This window comes from Delphinus delphis, chromosome 12 (assembly GCF_949987515.2).
Source record: "Delphinus delphis chromosome 12, mDelDel1.2, whole genome shotgun sequence".
NCBI classification, from domain to species: Eukaryota; Metazoa; Chordata; class Mammalia; order Artiodactyla; family Delphinidae; genus Delphinus; species Delphinus delphis.
The window spans coordinates 81,964,723-81,990,591 of record NC_082694.2 but is presented as its reverse complement, the minus strand read 5'-3'; the positions used below and the strand labels follow the sequence as shown (position 1 = coordinate 81,990,591).

The 25,869-nt window shown below is 43.6% G+C and overlaps 1 protein-coding gene across 5 annotated transcripts in view; it reads right to left on the bottom strand.

Moving 5' to 3' along the window:
* E2F6 (E2F transcription factor 6) overlaps nt 1-25,869 on the bottom strand; it is a 40,936-nt gene that overhangs the window by 11,911 nt on the left and 3,156 nt on the right. For 3 of the 5 annotated variants that reach the window (XM_060027085.1, XM_060027082.1, XM_060027083.1), the window contains exons 2-9: nt 20,026-20,080; nt 16,979-17,195; nt 15,261-15,416; nt 14,065-14,179; nt 11,599-11,752; nt 11,102-11,139; nt 10,093-10,203; nt 4,955-5,149 (exon numbers count right to left, since the gene is read on the bottom strand). In XM_060027085.1, coding sequence (XP_059883068.1) covers nt 10,159-10,203; nt 11,102-11,139; nt 11,599-11,752; nt 14,065-14,179; nt 15,261-15,416; nt 16,979-17,195; nt 20,026-20,080 — 780 coding nt within the window. In that variant the 3' untranslated portion in view covers nt 4,955-5,149; nt 10,093-10,158. The other 2 variants (XM_060027081.1, XM_060027084.1) reach the window with 2 other exon arrangements.

Here is a 25,869-nt window from a genome sequence, read left to right as displayed (position 1 = left end):
GATTTTAAACTAATCACAATTTAGATTTAAATAGCCCCATGTGGCCAGTGGCTACTGTTTGGATGGTGAAGGTTTTTTTTTTTTTGGCTGCGTTGGGTCTTCGTTGCTCTGTGCAGGCTTTCTCTAGTTGCGGTGAGCGGGGGCTACTCTTTGTCGTGGTGCATGGGCTTCTCATTGCGGTGGCTTCTCTTGCTGCGGAGCACGGGCTCTAGGCACGCGGGCCTCAGTAGTTGTGGCGCACGGGCTTAGTTGCTCTGCAGTATGTGGGATCTCCCCAGCCCAGGGCTGGAACCCGTGTCCCCTGCATTGGCAGGAGGATTCTTAACCACTGTGCCACCAGGGAAGCCCCTGGATGGTGAAGTTTTAAAGAGTAAGGTTCAAACCAAGATAAAAGTCAGCCCCTACTGCATACAGTTGTTTGTCCTGTATAAACTGGGAAATTCTGTCTCTATCACTGAAATTCATACCTTTGTGAGAAACAAGAGGTCTGCTGAGACCAAAGAACCAAAATGACGACTGTTTTCATCTTAATGTGATTTATGGACACATCAGACCAACCAAGAACAGATTCCTTTCCTGATATAAAAGGAAGAGATCAGGGCTTCCCTGGTGGTGCAGTGGTTGAGAGTCCGTCTGCCGATGCAGGGGACAAGGGTTCGTGCCCCGGTCTGGGAAGATCCCACATGCCGCGGAGCGGCTGGGCCCGTGAGCCATGGCTGCTGGGCCTGCGTGTCCGGAGCCTGTGTTCTGCAACAGGAGAGGCCAGAACAGTGAGAGGCCCGCGTACCGCAAAAAAAAAAAAAAGGAAGAGATCAAGTCAGTATAATTCATACTGCTTTAACTCCCATGTATTTGTAAGTTATTATTAGCTTAACATGTCCTGAACATGATCACTAGGATGAGTGTTCATGTGTTCTGGTGTCAGGTGTTCATTTCCTTGTAAATATTTTAAAAACATGAAGTATGTCTTCTCCTTACATTTCTGAGAAAGGGATGTTTTCCTCCTGAGAATTACCCAGAGCCCAAAGTTGCACCATCTCTTCTTCTTTTTTAATAGATTTATTTATTTATTTATTTATTTATTTATTTATTTATTTATTTATTTATTTATTTATGGCGTGTTGGGTCTTCGTTGCTGTGCGGGGCTTTCTCTAGTTGTGGCAAGTTGGGGCTACTCTTCCTTGCAGTGCGCAGGCTTCTCACTGTGGTGGCTTCTCTTGTTGCGGAGCACAGGCTCAGTAGTTGTGGTGCACGGGCTCAGTTACTCCGCAGCCTGTGAGATCTTCCCGGACCAGGGCTTGAACCTGTGTCCCCTGCATTGGCAGGCGGATTCTTACCTACTGCGCTACCAGGGAAGTCCTGCACCATCTCTTCTTAATGGGACGTTTCCTTTCATCATTTTCTTCATGAAATTTGACCACTCCATCCCATGTTTTCAGTCTTATTCTCCATTCCAGGCATGGAAACAGCTTTGTGGAAAGGCTGGCTTTGCATCGTTATCAAGAGGACAGTGTTATAAGCCCCAAGCAGCCTTGCGGCCCTTGGATATGAAACCCTACCCCACCATGCCCTCCAGCCCTGTTGCTTTACGGCCGGGCTGGCAGACCCGACTTCACCCAGGACCCCACAATCCTGCCAGCTCCGTAACTCCACCATCTCTCATGAGTCACTGGCAGTGAGATGAAGAATGACATTCTCAGGTCCTTACTCGTCCTTCCACTCATGGGCTCCCCATTTAGACCTAAGAACATCGGCGATCAGCTCACCTTCTTGACAACAGGTCTAGGTCTACTCTGAATAGTTCTCCTTCCCCAAAGGAGCACGTTTTTCTGTGGAGATTTCTGAAGACAGTCCACTGATGACTTTGCATCCAGCCAGGTCCTCCCAGACCTTGTGGACCAAGACATCTGAAACAGTGCCACTGCCTCCATGGCTTTCCCTGCTCCGGAGAACGGCTGGCCAGGAGGGCCGCGTGCACACACTTCAAACGGGACTGAGAAAGCCCTGGGCATGATCAGAAGCCTCCACACTTGGAGCTGCTGCCTCTCCATGGCAGGACTGCAAGGACAGCCACGGGAGGCTCGGCGCACAAACACGTGCCCTCGGGGACAGAACAGTCACAGCCGACTGTATTAGTTAACCACAACTGGCTCCAAGCTCTCCACCTCTTGGGCTTCCCGGAGCTGATACACAGGTCAGGACAGCTGGGACCTTTGGACACTTAGTCCTGAAGACAACAGCACTGTGGCAACCTTAGGAAATTAACAGCACAAGCGTTATAATTTCGCACTTTCTTAATGGAAGATAAAATCTGTGACTCCCCATCTATTCCTCTGGGAGTTGGAACTCATGTGGCTGCAGCTGGACCTTTCGTTGCAACAACGATCTGATCGTGGAAGGCTGGAATGTTCTGGATTCCCTGATCCATCACTCTGCTAGCCCACGGGTCAGAAAAGCGTCCGTTAGAAGCAGCAATGTGCCCGCTACCGTGTCAGAAGCCCCTCTGATGGACGGAAGAAAATTCAAAGTATAAATATCTGTTTAGTCACAGCCTCAAAGCAGAATTCGGATCAGCCTCATTTCTGTTAGATTTTTTAAATTTATCAAATACTTACATAGTATTTACTGTGTGCCGGCCCTGTACATTAGAAATACTTCAAAAGTAAGTACTTAGAAACATGAACTCATTGAATCCTCATATAACAACCCTAAGCATCTGATTGCTTTTTTGGATACGTAGTAGATATATCTCCTTTTCACCTCCCCAGTCCAGTTCCCATCGGATACTAGGACCAAACCAGGAACCCAAACTAAAGACATCTGTGTTCCAATGCAATTCCAAGCCACTTTTGGAAATTTAATCAAAGTTATTAAAAGCAAAACACCCTAGTCTATAACTTCAATATAACCTATACATTTTCTAAAATGGCTGAAGCAGAAAATAAAAATAATCTTGTTTCAATCTAAATGTCCATCAACAGATGAATGGATAAAGATGTGGTACGTATATACAATGTAATACTACTCAGTCATAAAAAAGAATGAAATAATACCATTTGCAGCCACATGGATGGACCTAGAGATTATCATATTAAGTAAGACAGACAGACAAAGACAAATACCACATGATATCACGTATATGGAATCTAAAATATGACACAGATGAACTGATCTATGAAACAGAAACAGACTCACAAGACATAGAGAACAGACTTGTGGTTGCCAGGGGTAGGGATGGATTAGGAGTTTGGAATGAGCAGTTGCAAACTATTATATATAGAATGGAACTATATTCTACTATATAGCCCAGGGAACTATATTCAATATCCTGTGATAAGCCTCATGGAAAAGAATACGAAAAAGAATGTACATACATGTATAACCGAATCACTTTGCTGTGAAGAAATTAACACAATGTTGTAAATCAACTATACTTCAATAAAATAAATTTAAAAAAATATTTTTTCCTTGCCAGTAGTCACTTCTCTCCTCAAGCCCCCTCCACCACAAGAGGGAGAAACCTGGTATTTACTGAACACTTATTTTAAGCTGGATACCCTGTTTCCCTCTCTCAGACTGACCGCTTTAATGGGTAATCACCCTGAGCTCAGAGAGGTTAAGTAAAGGACTTATAGGCTTATGCTATTAACTGGAAGATCCAGGATTCAAGCCCCCTTCATCCCCCTCTTTGAAGGTGGGGACCCTGCCTGTTTGTCTTTGCATATCCAGCACTGACACAATGTACAATGTACATCTGTGGAATGAATGAAGGAACACATTCCAATCTTCCTGACTCTAGGTGGTTTTCCCTAGGATTACTGTGCAGTCGTCTTTCTAAAATACAAATCCGACCTTACCACTGACTGGTAAAGAGTGGCAACCCTTTATCCTACAGGAACTGGAGAGCCCTGAAAGCTCTATCACAATGTTTTTCAAACTGTGACTTGTGACTGACGAAGTCTTTAAAAAGTGAAATGGAATCCATGGAAGAGTGTATTGCAAGGGAGTGAGGCAAGTATTGTTTGGGAAACATCTGTGTGTGTGCTGGACATTTAAAACGTCATCCTCGCTGCCCTTTGACCTCTCTGCCTTTGCACATATTGTTTCTTCATCTGGAATGTTCTTCCCTTGCTCTGCCTGGGGACCTCTAACTATCCTTCAAGTCCCAGTTTAAATGCATCAGCCACTCGATTCTCAGCCATTTAATTCTCATCCCTTCCTCTGTTTCCTGGGTGGTAGTTACTTGTTTGCTGGTCTCTCCTATTGCTGAGGGTAAAGGCAAGGACCATGTCATGTTTTGAGTTTCTTTTTTTTTTTTTTTTAATTAAAAAAATTTTTTGGCTGCACTGTGCAGCATGCAGGCTCTTAATTCCCCGACCAGAGATCGAACCCACACACCCTGCAGTGGAAGCTCAGAGTCTTAACCACTGGACTGCCAGGAAAGTCCCCTTTGTTTTTATCTTTAGAACGCCTATAACAGAGCTTGTCTCAGAAAGGACTCTGCTATGTTCACTCTTTTATAGACCTTTGCTTGCAGTTAATCCTTATTGAACATCAATTTCTTAATATGCCTTATAATTTCCCATTATTGTCATATTCAGCTTTTTACAAAAATTTATTTTTTATTTATTTGTTTCGGCTGTGCTAGGTCTTCGTTGTGGCATGTGGGCTCTTTGTTGCAGTGCACGGGGCTTCTCTAGTTTCGGCATACGGGCTCTCTGGTTGTGGTGCAAGGGATCTAGAGCATGCGGGCTCAGTAGTTGTGGTGTGCGGGCTTAGTTGTGGTATGTGTGATCTTAGTTTCCTGACTAGGGGTCAAACCCAGGCCCCCTGCATTGGCAGCGCAGTCTTAACCGCTGGACCACCAGGGAAATCCCATATTCAGCTTTTAACAGCAATATAATTCCTCTATAACTAAAGTTTAAAAATAATGAAAAGTTTGAAAACAACTCACATCCATTGTGATTCTTAGATTTGTCTTGAATGAGGTACCACGTAACACGTTGGTGATGTTATCTGCTCTTTTTTTCCCCTACTCCCAACATTGATGCAACCCCATTTAAATTAAGAATGCCATCGGGGCAGATTTCAGAAGATCCATACATTTCTTAGCGTAAAGAAACCGTGATCAAAAAGAGGCTGATTGACTCTGGAGGAATAAAGCAGAACACAAAGGTTAGTAAAACTTACACTTCGGAATTCAAATAGAATCTCTCTTTATAAATAAGTTGACTATGGGAAACGAAAGACACTTAAAGGAAACAATCTTCACAGAACTCTGGTTAAACCTGAAAATAATTTTCCCCCATCAATTTCACATATGTTCTTTATTTTTCCATTACAACAGCTGCCTTTGGAGCAGCTAGAATAAATTCTAGAAGAAATGTGCGAAGGAGCTCGGTTACCAATCTGATGTAGGGTGGTTTACTTTTCTTTCTGCCTACACAGCAACCTATGCTTCAGGACCGAAATGCTGCAAAAATGCTGGGCAGTGCTTTCCAGCCCAACCGCATAACCACTCCATTCATGAGTGGAGAGATTCTGTGTTGGAACGTGCTCAGCTTACAGACCTGCGGGCTGCGTTCCTGGGCCCACATTTCAGGGCAGTGTAAACAGCTGAAGTGGCCACCTTTGTAGATACCACTCCCAGGTTTTAAAGACTGAGGTTTTACCTCCTCTCACCAGAGTTTCAGGCTATACATAGAGAACTAGGTACCTGCTTTTCCCACAGCTCGTGCACTGGCAGAAGGCCAGAGAGGATGTAAGGTAACCTTGATAATAAGAGCCTTGAATTACTGCAGCAAATCCTCGTCTTCACTACAGTAGAGTGGAGGTGAAGGAGGAAGGGAGATGACAGCTCCCAATGAGGTTGGTTTGCATTTATGCAGTTCAAACTGTATTACAACACGTACCATCAGAAGGCAAATCTCCAAGAAACAACCCACATCACAGCCATCCACTTGGACTGAGGGTCATCTTGGACCCAGGAATCAATTTAGAATCACAGACGATAGAACTACAGTTACCCCTTGAACAATGCGGGACTTAGGGGCGCCCACCGGGCGCAGCTGAAAATCCACATTTAATTTTACAGTCCGTCCTCCTACTCGCAGTTCCTCTGTACCCGCGGGTTCCGCGTCTGTGGGTTCCACCAACCTGGGATCGTGTGATCCTAGAGTAGTTTCTGAAAAAAAAGTCCACATATAACTGGACTTGTGCAGGTCGAACCCGTGTTATTCGTGTCAACTGTATAATGGAATTTTACAATTAGCCTACAGGTGGGAAAACAGGGTGATTTCTCTAAAGTCATACTTAGCGAAGGGCAGAGTTGGGCTGCCTACACCACGCGGCCGTTATGGGTAGGAAGGACGTGCTGGGTGTTTCCTTTCTCTCAGTCCATCCCACCCTTCTATGCTCTGTTCTGTCACGCTGGGACTGGGCCCTGCAAACCCCGTGGCCTATCCTCCCCTGCTGGCCAGCTGGGTGCTGAGAAGCAGGCAGTGGTGGGAGAATGGAATGCAGGAAGAGGACAGAAGTGACTTTCTTCCTTTTTCTAGCTCTGTCAGCGTCCCAGCAGCAACAGAGGACCGCGCGGCTCCACTTTCCAGATCCCTTTGGCAGCCCCAGCACCGGCCACGGTGCCCCCTCAGGAGTGCCAGCAGTAGTGGCTGTAACCCCCTTAGTGGTGTGCATGCCTGTGTCCCACCCCAATCAGAGGTTTGAGTACTAACCATTAGGTGGGTGTCTCCTTCCCCACCAGAGCACTGGTGTGGCATCTCCTCCAGAGATGTGAGGACCTCTCCTCTGGGCTCCCGGGTTACGGGAACGCTGCTTTATCCTAGGGGTGGTAGCTGCTTCCTGAATTGTTAATATCTGTTACCTCAAGGCCCTTTTTTGCTACTCAGCCTTCTTGCATTAACTCACCTCTGACGTGATACCCACCATGGTTTTCCTACTGGACCCTGCCTGATACCATACTTGGTATTAAGAGTGTCTGTCATACCGTCTTTGAAACACGCACGTCTTACTGAAACATCTAAGGCATTTACTACTTCCTGCTCAACAGATCCAAAGTCATGGGCCAATGCGATGTTCTGAGGGGAGTGAAGACACTCAAGGTCTCTGCAGACTAGATCACGGCAAGAACGTGATCTAGACACGGACACAGCTAGAATATAATGCTGATATCTTAACAGTTGTGACCTGTGTGTGAGAACTAGTGTGAATTCACTTTATCAACAAGAACGGGATCTGTAAATTTAAAGTCAATGCTATTCTCTAGCAGCATCTGCTTAATTGGAAATAAGTGAAGAAATCTGGAAACTCTGAACTCTCCACTAGATGGCAATCATTACACACATTTGTGTCAGCCTCCCATGACGCTAGTGGCCAACAAATGAATTAATACTCCCATTTTATTGATCATAAGCAACTGACAAGTTGGGAGTGTGCTGAAGGTATGACACTGGTTTGGTGTGAGGCTGTTTTTGAGTCTTTCATTCACTGACTTGTGGCAGAGATTGCTAGTCGTCCCCAAACATACTAGTTAGCACAGGCTGGGTTATGTTGCAGCAACAAATTGGCTCCAAATAAATCCCGATGATTTGGCACATCTCACACTGCATGCAGATGGGCAGGGCAATTCCACACAGTCTCTTGGGGATCCAGGCTGATGGAGACTCCAGGATCTTATAGCTGCATCACCTAGAACCTGTGGCTTTCTTGGTTACTGGGGCGGGAAGAGCTACTGCAGAACTGCATGTAGTCTTTTCACATGTCACTTCCTTTCATAGCCAACTGGCTAGAACTAGTCATGTGGTCTCACTAGAGGTCATCTTCCTGCCCAGAGGGGAGAATAGGATCTAATAATGTCTAACCACACCCTGTATCTACTCTTCTTCAACAGCAACAGAGCTCCAGGTGTTAGCTGGGCACGTGGCTGTCCCCGTACCCAAGATTACATTTCTAAAGCTAAGTGGCTAAATTGTGGCCAGTGGATGTAAAGTGAAGTGAACGGCAGGAAGTGTCCTCAAGGAGAAGCGTACGTTTCTTCTCTTTCTTCATCCTGCCTGCTGGCTAGTATGTAGACACAACGGCTGGGGCTCCAGCAGCTCTCCTGGACTTTGCAGTGAACTCGGAAATGGAAGCCAAGCCTGAAGGAAGAACTACCTGGAAGGAAACTTGGTCCCTGACCCCTTGGAGGCCACACCAACTCTGGACTATCTGCAGACTTCCTGCATGTGACCGATGAACTTGTATCTTTCTTAAGCTGCTGTTATTTGGGGGTTTTTCTGCTACTTGCATCTGAATTTAATCCTTGCTAATGTGGGTGCCCCAGTGCAAAGTCTGTTATGGTTTCTTTTCCCAGTAAGTAACATCCCTCTTCCCCTTCCACGTTCAGAATTAACTGGTAGACACAGAGGTCTGAGAGACGGACATCAGATATTAATAAAGTATCTCTACCATTATTAATAAAGCTGACTGGAGACATGGCTTTAGATGAGTAGACGAAGGCTGTGGCAATTTCCTGAAGTCAGACAACAATGAAGTAGCCCCCTCCTTTCACGGATGATTTTTCTGTAGCCTGCAACGCTGTTTGCTAGCATTTTACCCACAGCAGAACGTCTTTCAAAATTGGCATCAAGCCCCTCAAACCCTGCTGCTGCTTTCTCAACTACATCTGCCATATTCTCAATCCTCTGTTGTCATTTCAACAATCTTCACAGCATCTTCACTGGGATTAGATTCCAACTCAAGAAACCACTTTCTTGGTTCATCAATAAGAAGCAGCTCCTCATCTGTTCAAGTTTTATATTTATAACAAACATAATAATAACGAAAACATTTGAAATATTACAAGAATTACCAAAAGGTGACACAGAGACATGAAATGAGCAAACGCTACTGGGAAAATAGCGCCTACAGACTTGCTGGACACAGGATGGCCACAAACCTTCAATTTTTAAAAATCACAGCATCTGCGAAGCACGATAAAATGAGGTACGCCTGTACGCACAGAGAGATGGGTAGTGATGTTCAGGGCAGAGTGGGGGAGGAAGAACCCTGGACGCTAGTTCTGGGGATGCGTACCTTAGCAGCTGTAGAAAGAAGAAACCAACACCAGCAGTGGGAGTGACAGGAGAGAGATTCATTTATGCAACACGTCTACAGTTCACAAAGGACTTTCGTTTACATGATCTCATTTTACTCTCAGAGCAATTTGCAAAGTAGAACATTTGTCACATTTCACAAGTAAGGAACTGCTGCTTAGAAACGATGCTATCACCTGTGGCCCTGCTTTCTTTGTTGGTTTTCGGGGCACCGCCTTCTTTAGCTGTTTATTTTCCCTTCCTCTCATTATTCCTTCTCAGGAAAAGCCTTTTCTTCTGTATTTCCCCTTAAAATAAATGTTAACGGGCCTCCCCCTCTTCTGCTGTACCCTCTCATTAGGTGACCTCACCCACTCTCATGTTTAGCATCACATATGACCGACAGCTGCCAAATCTACAAGGCAGAGCCTGGACCTCTGCACGGAGCACCTGATCTCTACACGCCCCTTCTGCTGAACTCTCGGGTTCACCACACGCGCCCAGGAGGAGCAGCACGGCAAGCAGTCCCGGGCCGACACAGGCAGCCGGCACGGTCTGTGAGGAGGGGAGAGGCTGGAGCTCAGCAGAGGGACAGGGCCGCAAAAGCCGCTGGCGCTCAGAGGCGTGCCAGTCCTCAACGCTCAGCATTATTTTTCAGTATTTTGATTGTTGATTCCTATGCCAACTCTTTACACATGGTCTTAATTTCACGTTGCTTCAATTCTTTCTTTGAAAGTAAGAGAAGTTTAAAATATGAATTTGAACGACACAAAACCCTTGTACGTTATATAAGCCAAGGATTTGTAGTCTAATTTGACCATTCACTCACTCACTCACTCACTCACTCACTGATTTGTTCAAACATATACTGAGCACTTTTTATGTGCTAGGCGTGGTGCCAGTCGCTGGGTTTAACAATGATTAAGACAAAGCCCCTCAAGGAGCTCACAGTCTAATGGTAAACTACTGAGTAAACTGAGGCACAGAGTGGTAAATGACTTACCCATGAGGTAGAAATAGCTAGGTACTTGGAAACGTGGGACTGGAGCTGAAGAGAGGGCAGGTACCACTAACTCATCGTAAGTAAAAGATCCCCTTTGATTGAAGAGCAAGGCTGCATACAGAAACATACATAAACCCTGCTTGCAAGGAAGGTTAAAATACTTCCCAATTCTCATCATGATTGAATTCATGTCTTGCAAGGAATTAAGCCATGACCTGATGGCATCTGTACACTCGCCCCTAAAGCTTGGGGCATGCCACCAGTCTGTTCAGACACAATGACTCTGTAGGGAGCTTAAAGTCCAATTTTAGCGCTGGGAACCATACTGAAATACCTTCATTAAATCCATGAACTTTAAATGTATAGCATATTTATGATACTTCTACATGTAGAAGTTTGGGAAAAACTCTCCTCTAACCCTCATCCAGAGGATTCTAATAAGTTATAGATACCACAGAAATTAGAGAATATGTCTGTTACTTTCCATATATACATCATTTTGGCTGTACAAAGGTGAAAAGTTTCACTTCGACGTACTTCATAAGTGATCTAAACATTATACAAATATATACAAAGACATCATGTCCAGATGCGTGCGTACACCCATCCACTGCAGACATGAACCCGTGTAAGGCAATTTCTTTTGTGATAATGACACGTGATTCACGCAGCAAAGGGCAAGGTCCACTGAGAACAGTCCATCCAGCCTGCCTGTCTGCTTCAGTGATACTCTGGGGGATTTAGTAATTTCAGTAGGCAAAATGTCTATTTCACTGACAAAAAGCAGTGAATAATTATAAAAAGAGTTGTTTCCAAATGAAGAAACCGTAATTATCCAGTAATCTAAGTAGTGAACTACTTGAAGGTACTCCTGGCCTTACTGCTGCTACTGAGAAAATGTCTGGGATGATTTATTGCTCTGAGAATCACATCTAATGCATAATTCATCCACACAGGATGTCCCCAAAAGACTCAATGCACGAATCCTCAAATGCCATCAATTGCTCACTTCAAGCAGTTCTTCACTTTGCTGTGGAGGGTTTTCTTCTGAAAAATAACAAGCACAAGAGAAACCCTCCTAAGTGAAGATATGAAAGGCAGACAGGTAATAGAACATACAATTCAAGTGCTTAAAAAAAATAGGAGGACCTCGGTCAAGAAGCATATTCTTACGTTAACGGCATAAGGCTAATGTTTTGAGTCTCACAAGAATAAACGAGAACTCAAGCATGTGCCTGAGAGGCCGGGTCAGAGGATGCAAACAGCCTTCTCTACAGAGACCACACTCTGGGACCAACTACAATTCTAAGTTTTCACGGCTATCGAAACTACACAGAAACAGTCTAAACTACAGTTAAGAATTACCTTGTAATTTGTTAACTCATGTTTTTGTAGCTAGGAAGAGTAAAAATACCTATAAGGCCATAATATTCATTTATAAAACTCTATCTATTTTAAAAATCATTAAAACCTTAAAGTTTCCTAATGACAAGATCGGTCACTCACCTTTCTCAGGGGCGGGCTGCTCTGGATATCTGCTTTCAGATGAAGAGGCGCCGACACCGTCCGACACGTTACTGCTTGGGTGGCTCTGCTCCACTTCACACAGATAAACATCGATAGGCCCCTGAGTGCTCCTGATATGGACCGTGATAGAGTCCTAGCAAAGACACAGGAAACATCTAGATGAATGAGAGAATTCATTAATTATATTTTTTCACTTACTAGAAGTGTAAGGGACACTTTTGAAAATTCTCATTCAGGTAGTTTCCCTTCTATCACATATTTGGGAAAATCACGTATTTATTAGTTAGCTTGGGTCACAGGAAGCCACTGGCCAGTTCACACAGGTAACACAGTTACTTGATTGTGCAGCAGTGGTTTCAGAGCCAGGAGGGGCCCCCTCAGCACTCAGGAGCCCGTCTTTCTCTACTCAAGACGTGACCCCTTTAAGGAGTCTGTACTTGAGACTCAAAGATCAGTATTTTGACGACAAAGAAATCTAAAACACCCCGCAGACTCAAATGATACGGCTGTGTTAAGATTTCAGACCCCTGAAGAGGTACTGAGCTAAATGAAAGGACCATTCTTCCATCCACTTGAAAAAGAGGATGAGATCAAGACAAAATATACCTCTTGTAATTTAAAACATTAAAACCCAAAAGATATCAGGAAATTGGGTACTTCTACTGAGAATTATGCTAAACTCGTAAGGAACAGTCCCGGTTATAGATGATTCTCTGTTGTTTTGATGCGAGTGGGTTCAATAGTCAAGGCTATTTTCTCCCCTCTCCTGTGGTTAGGCCTGGGCTTGGTACCAGGTGCCCCTGCTCTACACCACCCTGTGATCTCACAGCAGAGGGGCTCCCAACCTCAAGGGCCACCTTCCACAGCTTCCCGGCAGCAGGCAGGTGCGCTGAAGAACATCTGCTCAGCTCCTAGACGGGCAGGCCAGGTCTTGTTTGAACGGTACACGTTGTGCAATTCGACAGATACTTCTGAGCAATAGGGAAACCACTAAGCTGCCCAGAAGTGGCAGCTGAGGACCTCGCAGTCCACTCAGCCAGGGGCTGCCCACGTCTCTGTGCAGCGCGAGGTAATACTGTTGACTTTGTGGGCCATGCCATCCTTCTCACAACCACACAACTGCCATTCTAGAGTGAAAGCAGTCAGAGACACAATCTAAACGAATGGGCACGTGGCTGTGTCCCAAAACAATTCTCTACAAAAAGCGAGCAGGCTGGATTTGACCCACAGGCCAGTCCATCTCCACCAGGACTAGATCCCCAGATCTCCCTGGAGTCGGACTCTGTGTCTATCGGTCCCACTGTCTTTCCTTATTGCTGAGAATGGCTGGCAAGAAGGCCCACGCTCCTCAGCTTTCGAACGGGATCTAAGAGACATCTTGGGCACGATCGAAGGCTCAGCAAGATTTGACAATTACAGCCTGAAGCAGTTCACAGCACATGGAAAAAACCAAAAACCCGTCAGCCACTGCACAATGGACTATCGTGCCCCCAAGGAAGGATGTATTGAAAGATTAGTGATGATGTGTGAATGTGAGTATGTGAAATGATTCATATTAAAGATAAATGTTACTTAGGAGACTCGGAATGCATTGAAATCTAAATAAAACAACTAGGAAGCGTCAGCAAGAAGTCACAACGTGAGTGTGACTGGAATCAACGAGAGCTGTTCCTTAGTCCGTCTGTAACACACTGTCAAGTAGCAGCTGGGGTCTCACATGGACAGCGGCCTTCTGGGGATAAAAGGAAAGGTGGGTGGTGAGGATTTCTTCACGATGAGGGAGTTAAGTCCCTATCGCAGTGAAGTGATGACTTCAGCAGTGACAGTTCTATCAGGCTGTCAGCACTTGATCTGTCCTAAGAATGGTCACACTCCTTTGTTCTGATTCCACCCTTACCACGCAACCTTCTGATAAGTATCTTTCAGTACAAACTTTCCTACAAGCAGCTGACAGCGGACAGTCTTTTCATTTACAAAGCAATTTTACTTTTCATTTTAAATGTGTAATTTAGTGTTCTCTTTTATTCACAGTCTTTTATGAATTTGGTTAGTGAGTTAATTCCCTAGAGCCCCCGCTGACAGTGAACCGTAACACTGAGGCAGTCCCCGGGGAGTCCTTAAGAGGCATGAGAGCACAACGGTTAAGAACAGACTGCGAAGCCAAACTACCTGCGTGTGAACTGTGGTTGTCACTTACTGTGGATGGTGAGGAAGTAACTCATCTTTCTGTGCTTCAGATTCCTCATCTTTAAAAGGATAATAATCATGGCTACCGCGTTTGTCGTGTTACGCAAAACAGCTCAGAATGTGTAAAGTGCCTCAAGCTATATCAGGTATGCAGCTACCACGCACCCACTGGTGATAAGGCACTGGGACTGCAATAAAGCACAGCCTAAGCAACTGGCCTGCCTCCCTTTAAGACCTTAAAAATGCAAGGCTACCTACTTCTCTGGGCGCTGGAACATCCAACCTGGTTTCTGCCGGAGCCTTAACTGCAATTACAATCTGTTCATGGAAGGCTTGAATGCTATGAATATCTTGATACGTCACATATGCTAGTGTGAAAATCAGTCAAGGGTCTCTAAGCAGAGTGGGGAGATCACTTATCTCTTATAATACATGAATTCAAGTGTAATCTTAGAATATCATTAGTTTTTATGGGATACAAACTCACAATTAAGGAAAGCAGTCAGGAAAAAATTATTTCATATATAGTTCTTATTATTTCATAAACAATTCTTAAGATTTTATTAAGTGTTTTACAATATTTATAACTTGAAGAATCCCTTTAAACTATACTATTGTGATGACGACACTTTCTGGAGAAAAATATTAATGAAGTCTGGACCTCTAAGACAAATACAACCCACGAAGGTATCAAACCTCCCCCCGCCCTTCCCTATGCATTGTGAGATCTTACTGTGAGAACCTTTGGGAAAAAATATTCAGAGTTTTGATGAGAATGTCCTAAAATGTAAGGTGGAAAGAATCGGTAAGTAGGAGACGCAACTTAGAGAACCAGTTTTTCAGGACTATGAGGTACTCATGGGATTTCCCTCATCCAAAATTATTTTCTATCTCGCTACCTGAATTTTTCTCATTTTCTTTTATTGTGCTGCCTGAAATTTTTACCAGTTACATGATTTACTGGGTTTCCCCAGAATTCTTTTTTTTTTTTTTCTTATTCCACACATCTTTTGATTGAGTGTAGTAATAGCATTTACCTTCCTTCTAATAACTGTATTGTGGAAACGGGAGTTTTGACTGGGGTAGAGTCTAAGTAAACTTGAAGCACGGAACAGCTCAGAATCAGCGACACCTCAAAAGGTGTTCACCCGTTCCGTGTGGGGAACAGGGCAGCCAAACAGTCTAGGAGACCCGGGAGGAGATCAGTACCAAAGACAAATCTCCCCCTCTGGTCCCAGAGACGTTGAACTTCGGAGCAGTACGACATTCAGCTGCGTGTTATGCTTTGTGGACTAGAATGGCAGTTCAAGTACCATTTCTACGGCAATTCACTCACTTCTAAAGGTCTTATTTTGTATCTTAAATATATTAATTTATCCCCAAGCTGCCCCTACCATATAAAGTAATCTGCTTTGGAAGGAGAATTTTTTTAAGGGCACAGAGTTAAAGGATATCTTTCATTTTCTTTGTCGTCTGTTAACTTGAACAGCTGCTGAGCACAATCCTTAATTAACTCATCCAGAGCGTCCTCCATCGCCGATAAATCAGAAAGTTCTTCCTGCAGCTTCTTCTGTTGGGGCACTGCTCCAAAATTGCTCAGATCAGACCCTCTTTAAAAGAAAAGGATCACCATCAATAACATCCAGGAGATTACAAAAAAATACAGGTTAGGTTACTGGAACTTCGCCAAACGTTTACACCAGGTGTTTCCCACAATGACAGAAACCAGGTACTGAACTCCAGTCCTTCCCTCCCATTATTCTAGACAACCATTATTTCTCCCGGTTTTTGTCCCCATTTCTATTCCCTTACACAGAGACTTTAAAAACAAAACCAACATCATAACCCTGTGGAAATTAGTAGTAGTAGGGAAAGCTTAATGAAGTTTAATGAGCACTGAACTGAGTCAGTAACACCCAGTTTCAGCCCAGCTCTACTTCTCACGTGACTTTTGACAAGTTATGATCTTTTAATCCTTTAGTTCTTACATATGAAAAATAAGATGTATTGGTCAAATGATAGTTCCCCTGCTAAAATTCTATAAGTCTTTATTTTTTCCCCACTGTGCGTATTCTATCCAGTTCTATCTGAATATAATGATCATTTTTTAAAGATATTTTTTCTTTATTACTGTTTACCCCAATACGACATGACCTGAGCAACAACAAATATTCATTCTTTTCTTCAATTTTTATAGAAAATAAAAAGTGAAAAGGCTGTTACCACTTTACCTTTCTTTTACTTGCTAATTCTCAAATCTGATTCTAATTAGTGATTCAGAACACAATCTGATATTAACCCCTAAAATGTTAATGTCATTTAGCAAACATGTTCAAATTAGAATCCAATTTGCATTTCCATAATATTGAAAAAATAACGTCCTTTATGAATCCCTTTCCTCTAATAGCTAAGTTAAGAATCATTTAATGATCTTTGTTGGTAGATTTTTCACTTGCCTGAAAGGTCTTTACGTACTTATATGCTGGAACTGTTTCTTACTGATCCAAAATACTTGCCTATTGTGAGTGTAACAGCCTTCTTCCTGTGCGCGTTCCCTGCACATGTGCATGCGTGGACACACACACACACACACACACACACACACACCCCTACATTTATACCATAAAGTCTTCTTTCCATGAGATCCCTCCTAATCATATGTTAAGTCTTTAGCTATTGACTTTTAGATATTAAGTCTCCTGATTTTTTTTTTAAATTCAGGGCATTGTGTTTCGAAGTATGATATGCACCATAATCACTTGGGGGTAGTTGTTAAGAAGGTAGGTATCTGTCTTCTCCCAGAACTGAACTACAGCCCCTGGGGAGGGAGGCATCTAAGTGTTTATGACACGACAGTGGAAGAACCACCGTTTTACAGCCTTAACTCATTTCCCCCTGATGTCAATAATCAATTAGAACTGAAGAAATATTTTTTTTAAATTCCTATACAAATCAGATGTCCCCTTATCTTGAAAAGTGAAATTCTTAAAACTAATCATGACTCCATTTAACTTTTCCATAATATTGGAATGATATTCTATGTCTATGGCTTTTAATTGGTACCAAGTAGGAAAAAGACATTGCTAGTAACTCGTTTGTTTTAAGTACAGTGTTGTCACTTAATAAGAAGGGGAAAAAAAAGAAGAAGAAGGAAAGTTTGAAAACAACTCACATCCATCGAATATGGTTCTTAGACTTCTTTTCAACCAGATCAATTCCATCCAGAACATTGGTGATGTCATACACTCTTCGTTTTCGTACGCCTAGTTTTGTTGCAACCTTGTTTAAGTCAAGAATACCCCCAGGAGCAGATCTGACAAGATCCATAAATTTTCGAGTTAAATAAACCAGTGATACATCAAAACGAGGTCTCTTCACTTTTAGAGCTTCTGGGAAACAAAACAAACGCAATTCATAAAATTTAAAACAGCATTTCCTTCTCAACTCATTAAAAAAACCATTTATTTATTCTTGGTCAGTAAGCACAGACACCTACAGATATTCTACACACTGACCAAATCAGAGCTAATTTTTAGGAAATCGATTTCTCAAACTGGATAAAAATGTATTAGCCTATTGCAGGTAAACAAAGGCTTTAGACTTAAAGGAGTATTTGAAATACACAACCAGTTTCCACTGAATACGTGAATTTAAAAGGCATCACGGCACCATATCAGACACGAAGTGCTAAGTCTGCACTTGCATCCACACCACTATCTGGAATAGGATTAGAAATGATTTTTAAAATTAAATTTCTCATTTGGTCTTCAAGTTAGGAAATTCTTTATAAAGCAAAGTTAGAGACTTGGCTTTAAAATAAAAAATGTTTAAAATGTTCCTATACATGTCATAGTGTTACCCTGTCTGATGAAGGTCAGCAAGAGCTCAAGTTAGTCTTCCGATTAGGATGACTGTGATATTATACCTTGAGGAAAAGTGACATAACTATTTTTTAAAATATTCACTACCCTGTATTAACTTAACTAAATGAAGGGGGAAACTGAATATTATCATTCTTTTCATCTTTCCCAATTTGATACTAGGAAAAAAGTTCTTATGGTTTAGTGTGCAGAGGAAATACTTTCATGAATAATTTAGTTGTCCTTCTGGTGTGGAGTATATGATTACTCTTTTTTTCTACTTCATGGCACACCACAGTATGCTTCAAAAGAAACAGTCGTCCTATCTTCAATCAAAAATGCCCTTATCCAGAACCTCTACAATGTCATATTCAGTTTAAAGACCACTGGTGGTTACTGCAAGAAAAAAAAGTACATATTTTATAATGTAAATGTCTTCCATGTGGAGACTACTCCTATACTTAAGATTAAACAGGATTAAAGAGGAATTAAACTTTTTTAAAAATGGAAGCAGAAGACAGTCACAATTCTACAACATATCTTGGAAGATTACAAATGAGAAACTCTGGCTTTAAAAACATTTACATTTGACCCTCGAACAACGCAGGAGTTAACCTGCGTATAATTTATCGTGGCCCTCCGTATCTGCGGATTCAATCAACCAGACCATTTAGTACTGCAGTCTTTACTACTGAAAAATATTCTCATCTAAGTGAACCTGCAGAGTTCAAACCCTGTCAGTCAAGGGTCAACTGTAATGATACTAAATTACTAACAAGACATGGTCTTATAAGTTCAGGATAAGTATATTCCTATCATGCCAGTCATTTTATAAAGAACAGATATTAATTGAACACCTATAACGTGACAGCTGCTGAAGGGATATAAACATGATTAAAATGGTCTCCAAAACAAAGGCGTTCCATGTTCCACAGTCTAGCAGGAACTCTACCCAAAACCCTGAGATGAGTGTGCCAGAGGGATTCAAAGTTACATAAGATGAAATAAAACCTTAACTGGAGTGGGAAACAGGGGAGGCCTCCTAACGGGCGTGTGCTGGGAACAGAGCATAGAAAGATGGACAGGAAGGTGGAGGGCGACGGGGGTGAGTGAGGCGCAGGAAACAGCAGAGCCCCGTGTGAGAACATGGCGTTTGCAGGGACTCCACAGCTGTACAGCGTTTGCGATGGGGGGAGGGTGCAGAGTACTGGGAGATGAGGCTGCCAAGTGGAGCGGGAAATGGCCATCAGGGGCCTTGTGCATCTGTCTGTCCGTTCTCTGCCTTGTTTCTTAATAGAATTTAATAGAAATAAATGAGGAGTCAGGGTTTTCTCCATATGTAACAGAGCATCACTGCAGAAGTTTAGGTTGAGTGATACCATCATCTAATTGCTGTATTAAAAGATCACACGGGCAGCAGAACGGAAGAGGCGAGGGGGTGGAAGAGCCTGGAGCCGGTGACTGACTTCGATGGCCAGGCCACTGCTTCCTGCCCGAGAAGCAGCAGCCTGACCCGTGGGTAAGACTGTGGGCTCAAGTCTGAGCATGGGGTTGAATCCTGACTGAGCAAGTTACTTAATCTCTGGGCATCAGTTTACTCATCTATCAAATGGGAATAATCATCCAAACCTGAGTTTTGAAAGGTGGTTGTGATAACCCATGCAAAGAGCTTAATACAGGCTAGGCGCTGTACAAGCTCCGTAAACGTGAGACCTGAGTGTAAGCTGGTGGCGTGCGGCAGACGAAGGAAACGCTTCCAGAGTAGAACTGGCCAAACCTGGGGGCCAGATACGGGTGGGACTGTGGCAGGGCCGGGGAGAAATGAAGGTTGAGGTTACGGTTCCTCGTGGGCACCTATGCACCACCTACCCACCGAGATTAGCACCAAATTAAGAAGAAACGGAGGTGGGGCCGTTTGTCATAACAATTTTCAGAAAGACAGGGAACTACCTGACTGACTCTGAACACTGATCCACGGCAGAAGTAGATGGGAAGGGCACAGGGAATCAAAGGAAACCAGGAAGGCCAAAGACTGTCCACACGCTTGCTGCCAAACTGCGTTCAGTTCTGCTTGCGGTGACAACTGCTCTCACAGAACTCTGGGAAAATACCCCGACAGAGACCATTCTGTTTTAAAAATGACATTTCCAAAGCAATGGAGAATAAACTGGCATTGGTGCACGTTAACAGCCCACAACCTCAGGAATTTTCGCTGAAATTCCAAGCTTTTACATTCCAGTGTACAAACAATGCATTTTAAGTTACTCATCAACTCGTGTACATTTAAAATAAATCACTTAAAACATATGAAGTTCAAACTACAAAACCTAAAACTGATTCAGGAATCGAATCAACTTACTTCTCATGGACACATATTGTACATTATCTTCTAAATTAATCCTTATTTTTGATGGCTGGAAAAAAGAAGATACAGAAATTTAAACTTAGTAATTTAAATACAAGCAAATGAATAGCAAAAAATAAAAGCAGAATTGTTAATAATTATTGCCCATCTCTTATTAATAGCGGCACAGTGGTTAATCTTCTTTATATGAACTAACGTGCGTGCATAAGGGGCCTTGTTTACAGATTAAAGGGGCCAAAAAGGGTAAAAAAAAAAAAAAAGCAGAAACAATGCAAATGAACAACATTTTTCTGGATAATATAAAAGTCTGTCTTTTTTTTCACCCTGGGGTAATAATTTTGGTGTGAGAAAACCAGTCTTCCTTCTAAACTATATCTACTCTAACTGTAATCACATCTGACAATGTTCATCGACTTGAATTTCTGAAACTGCACAGGCCTCCATAAGTATGGAAGTAGTAGTTAAAGAGACGGCAGAGGAGGAGGAATGGTGCAGGGGGAAGGGGGGAGTATGAGACTTTATTACTAAATAGACATTCACCTATCAACTGTATCAGGTAGTGAGGATAAAAAGCAATAGAGAGGATCAGGACACTGTCCCTGACTCTGGAAAGCGCAGTAGAGATCTAAGAGACGTCCAAACTGACAAATGCTCACTCCTCGCTAATTACGTGAGAATGGCTCCAAGAAAAGTGCTCACAAACTTTCACAGGCAGCCATGCATTCCCATGATAATTAATATAAAAACAGCATTTCTAATCATGGAAAATAATGCATGCTACATAACTAGAGACTTTGGTATTAAGATTCATAAAAAAATTCTTTTAAATTCCTGAGATGACCAGGAAATTAGTAGTAGCTCAACCATCAATGCTCACCATTTTACCAGCTATTTGGAGGCTATGAAAGTTTATATAAACGTTTAGTAATGTTTGCAATATATTTAAAAATTGTTTTTGCAAAAAAATAAGTAAAACCTAAGCTAAGGTTAATAAACAGAAATCCATATTGGCCTCTTGCTTACAACAAAGTATGTATAATGATGCCATGTGTCTCCAGACAAGCTGTGAGCAGGTTTAGCTCCTGTGTAAGTGAAAAAAACTGGCCCCCAAGTGGGCCGCAGCAAAACTGGGATAAGTGAATTTCATAAGGTGCCCTAAGAAGGGAAACAACAGCGCTCTGGATGCACCCAGCGAGGGGATCACAAGGATTCACAGGCAAGGGGACCCCTAGCTGAGCCTTGGAAGACAAGCCAGAATTTGCCGGAACCTATGGGAGGTTAAGGAGGGAGGAAAAAGACAGAATTCCTGGAGCAGGAAGTGAAATGAACAAAGGTATGGAAATATAAATCACCTGGCACCTTTTGAGAAGCCACCTGGGTGGCCAGTGCAAAACCAACTTGATACTAAGGCTGGACGGGAATGCTAGCACCACGCTCGACACAGAAGACCATGAAAGTCATGCTACAGAGTTTGGACTTTCTGCTGTAACCAGTGCTGAATCACCACAGATTCCTGAACAAGATACGACGTCGTCCAGCTCATGGTTTAGAAATCTAAGTGTGGTGGCAATGCGGCAAAAAGACTGAAGGTGCGGACACCTGAAGGTGAGGTGAGCAGCTAAGAAGCTCTTTGCTGGTAGTGTTACGATCCTCAGCACAATGATTCCCTTACCATCTATGACAAGGTGACAGCATCTGTCAGCAAGCTAACTCGATATGGAATAATTCCCCTGGAACAGAATTCCACTGTAACATTAACTTAGCTGTTACACGCAAACCTGCTGGGTGCAAAACCAGTCGGGAGAGCCCGTCTTGGGGCAGGGACTCTGCCCCGCTAGCTCTCAGCACAGTGCTAACGGTGACTCGTGAAGACAGTCTCCAACAGTGCCACACTGAAGGGCAGTCCTATTCAAGGCAAACATCAGACCGACAGGACCAACTGTCACTGCTATTTTTACTTTCAACCCTTCTGCTAAAACAGTATGAGATGGAGTTGAACTACTGATGCAAGATTCTTAAGTGAAAAAAAATCCATCGTCATCACACTAATTTGAAACACACATCAACAAATATCCTAAGTTGTTGTAAATATTATGGTCTGTCTATGAGTTTTCTATTCAGTCCACGATCTGTTACTTACGTGTCTGCAGCACACTACTTCAATCGCTATAATGTCTGAACAAATCCTGAGAATGCACACAGACAGGGCTACAGAGCAGGTGCCTTGCTGCGAACAGGCTCCTGTTCTTAGCTTAGAGCAGCAGGGCGAGTCCTGCACACAGTACGTAACGGTTTCCAAACGGGCTGGCTCCCTATCTGCTCTCTACACATTCTGCAAGGGCACCTTCCTGCTCTATACCCCCTCCCTCTGGTCTCCTTATCTAGAATGCTGCTATTCACAGCTTGGCACAGGGATAATACCTCAGTCAGTAACATGAGAAAGTATGACTTGCTTTCCCCTACATTCTTTGCTCTAAACCACATATTGGCTCTGTTGAGATCTGTGGGAAAACAGACACTAACAGCACCCATTCGTTTTCTTCCCTTTGAATACAAAAGCGCTCTCTCTTTATTTGGGAGGAATCACAATAGCATCATGGCCCCTCAGGGGCAGACATCCCAAATAAAGATCGTATAAATCCTACAGACCCACAATTCTGGAGATTTCCAAAGTGCCCACAGTGATGACACATTCATCTCATTTATACTCAAAATAGTTCTTGGCTTAAGATCGGGTTCAGGACTACCAGAACTTCTTAGATGCTGGGAGATCCCACCCTTATCTGTAACACAGTGTAGGGATATAACCCACTTTCCAAGCTACTGTGAAGACTAAATGACAAATTTTGTAAACTGTAAAAATCCTATGAAAGCAGAAGAGACTATGGTTCTTGTTTTCCTTTTTGAACCAGAACAGTGCCTGGCACATTCAGGCACTTGGTAAATATTTGTTAAACTAATGAACGGAAGAGTGAAATAGGACCTTGTCTGGATGACTTCAACTGTCAAACAACAATGAGTATTTACAGACACAGGGACACAGGGTGAAGACTCCCTCTTTGGTACACCATCAATAAGGACCACTGCGAGACTATGAAGCCTCAGTTTCTGTTTTCTAATACAAATTTATCATCTGGAGAGACTCAATCTGACAATCCTGGCAAGCCTTCCCAATTACTCTAACTTTGGTGAACCACACCCAACAGGTAAGCTAGGAGCTTTTCTGGGAGGAAATGGGACTAGATAGGAGTTCTTCTTTTTAAATGGCTTTAAAATCAGAATACAGGTTTTCTCACACAGAAGTTAGTGAGCTATTAAAAAAAAATGTAAATGAAATGCCACCCCTGCACTTGGTCCCTCAGAACAGAGCAGGGCACCCTGCCCTGGAGGAGAATGGCGAGGCTCGACACCCCTGCAGGGATGAGGAAACTGGAGAGAAGGTGAGCAGAGAGCTCCCTGTCAAGGTGAGGCACGACCGAGCCCTTCCCAACAAGAGACTGATCGTCTGAGCACCTTTCAGGGATACCCATTTTCCTTTTGTTTTGAAACAATCTCAGCCTTCAGAAAAGGTACAGAAATAGTACCAAGAATTGCCATATACCCTTCACCCAAATCCTTCAAATGCTAACGTTTTACTACACTTGCTTTATCTTTTTTTTCTATACACACATAATTTATTTTTTCTGAATCATCTGAGGGTAAACTGCAGACCCCTAAATAATTCAGTGTGTATCTCAAGGACATTCTCTTAGACAACCAGAGTATAACTACCAAGAAATCTGTTCGAGACTAAGCAGTCTTGAAAAAGTTTGTCAGTAGAAATCTGGACTTTGCCAGTAAGGGTTCAAAAGGAAGGGGAACTTGTTAGAAACTTCAAGAAGGGGGATCCCCGCTATGCTAAGACAGAGCACTTAGCAACACTGTCAACTGCAGATCCATGGAAAGCAGATGGTAATGAACCGGGTAACCTAACCGAGGAGATTTCCACACAGTGTTAATGGGGATTGGGTAGGGGGGAAGGGAGAGAGGGAGGGAGAGAGAGACAGACAGAGACAGACAGAGACAGAGAGAGGAAAGGACTGTTAAAAGAAAAAGAAGCTATGACTTGGTAGCTTTAAAAAATTCTCAGCCTCTCAAGAAGCTAAAAATTAAGAGAAGACTTCTGAGAAAGACCAAATCAAAGGCACCACCAGAAAAACCGAATGTAAAGGGGAAGGTGAGACTGAACAATTTTTTTTTTTTCCTGCGGTAAGCGGGCCTCTCACTGTTGTGGCCTCTCCCGCTGCAGAGCACAGGCTCCGGACGCGCAGGCTCAGCGGCCGTGGCTCACGGGCCCAGCCACTCCGCAGCATGTGGGATCTTCCCGGACCGGGGCACAAACCCGTGTGCCCTGCATCGGCAGGCGGACTCAACCACTGCGCCACCAGGGAAGCCCGAGACTGAACCATTCTTGGTGAAGTCCTCAGAGATCAAAGATGGTATTTCAGAGTGCCATTCAGTCACACAAAAGGCCCCTGAAGGAGACTAAGGATGAACCTCACAGATCCTCTCAACCTAAGGACGGGGCCTCTAGGAAGCTGCAGGGCACTGTCCGTCGGCCACCCCAGCAGGAGCCCAAGGTACAGAAGAGTGTATTTCAAAGAAATCTGTGGGTGGGACGCTTGTCTACTGAGTGAACCACAAGAGTCACAGGACATCCACATAGTTTTTGAGAGAATTACATTGGCAAAATCACTGCCAGCTTGGTCTAAAAGGGATAAAGACAGTTCAAAGTGAAAAGAGGCCCCTGGACACCCCCAAATTATGCTGACAGGAAGCAGGCTGAAAAAAGTACTCAGCTACAAATACTGAAGAGATATGACCTTTCATGAAAAAAGAAAGACAGGCTCAGATGGCGGAACCAAGAGCCCAGAGGGAGAGGTGGGAACATGGAGAATTGTTCCCAGACCTTGAGACCTAATCAAAAAACGTCCCACATTTACCAGGTGGCATTTCAGAACTGCTCCAGGCCAGATGCTCCTCCGTGACCCCTCTTTTTCTCCTTTATGGACAGGACTGTCTACAGCAGTTATCCCATGTCTGTCCCACCAGTGTACGATGTATGCTGGGTGTGTGTTGGGGGGGCAGGGGTCAGATAACTTGTCTTTTTAGTTTCACAGGCCTAAAGATCTGGAGGAACTGTACCTGAGGAGCTGTACTTAAAGAACTACATCCAAGGAGCCTGAATTCTTACCTTATTCTGTGAGTACAAAATCTGTTACTTTGAGGCTCACACTGTCCCAGATTAGGCCAATGGGAGCCTTTCACAGTGGTTCCTGCACAGGACACTTACGTTTGACCTTCTCAGCATCTTTAGGATGGCCGTCCTCAGAGGAATGCTCCCTCAAACTTCTATGGCACTAACCTGCCCAGGTGCCAGCAGAGATGCTGCTGCTTTTAGTTCTGACAACCCACCACTGTGGAGGCATGCCAACACTTCTGTTCCTTTAAGGAAGTCACACTGAGGGGCTACGCTCAGGTATTTCCCCAAAACATGCCAAGGGACAGCCCAGTAACAGCCAAACCTCGAGACTGGACGTCCTAGGAAATTTTCCTGTTCAATCCTCAAACTGCTTCTGTCTCTCTCTCACTTGTTCAAGCCTCTTAGCCTGTCTGTATCTTAGCCGGGAAGAGGCAGAGCCCGCAAACTGAAACCACTGAGGCTGCTTCCAGCGCACACAGCTCTCTAGGCACCAGCAGCTCCTGATGGGCAAGGCAGCACGTTCTCAGTTATTCCACTAGCGCTCCAAGTCCCACAACTAAAAACCTACACTTTTCAACTTGTGACCTCAAAGGAGA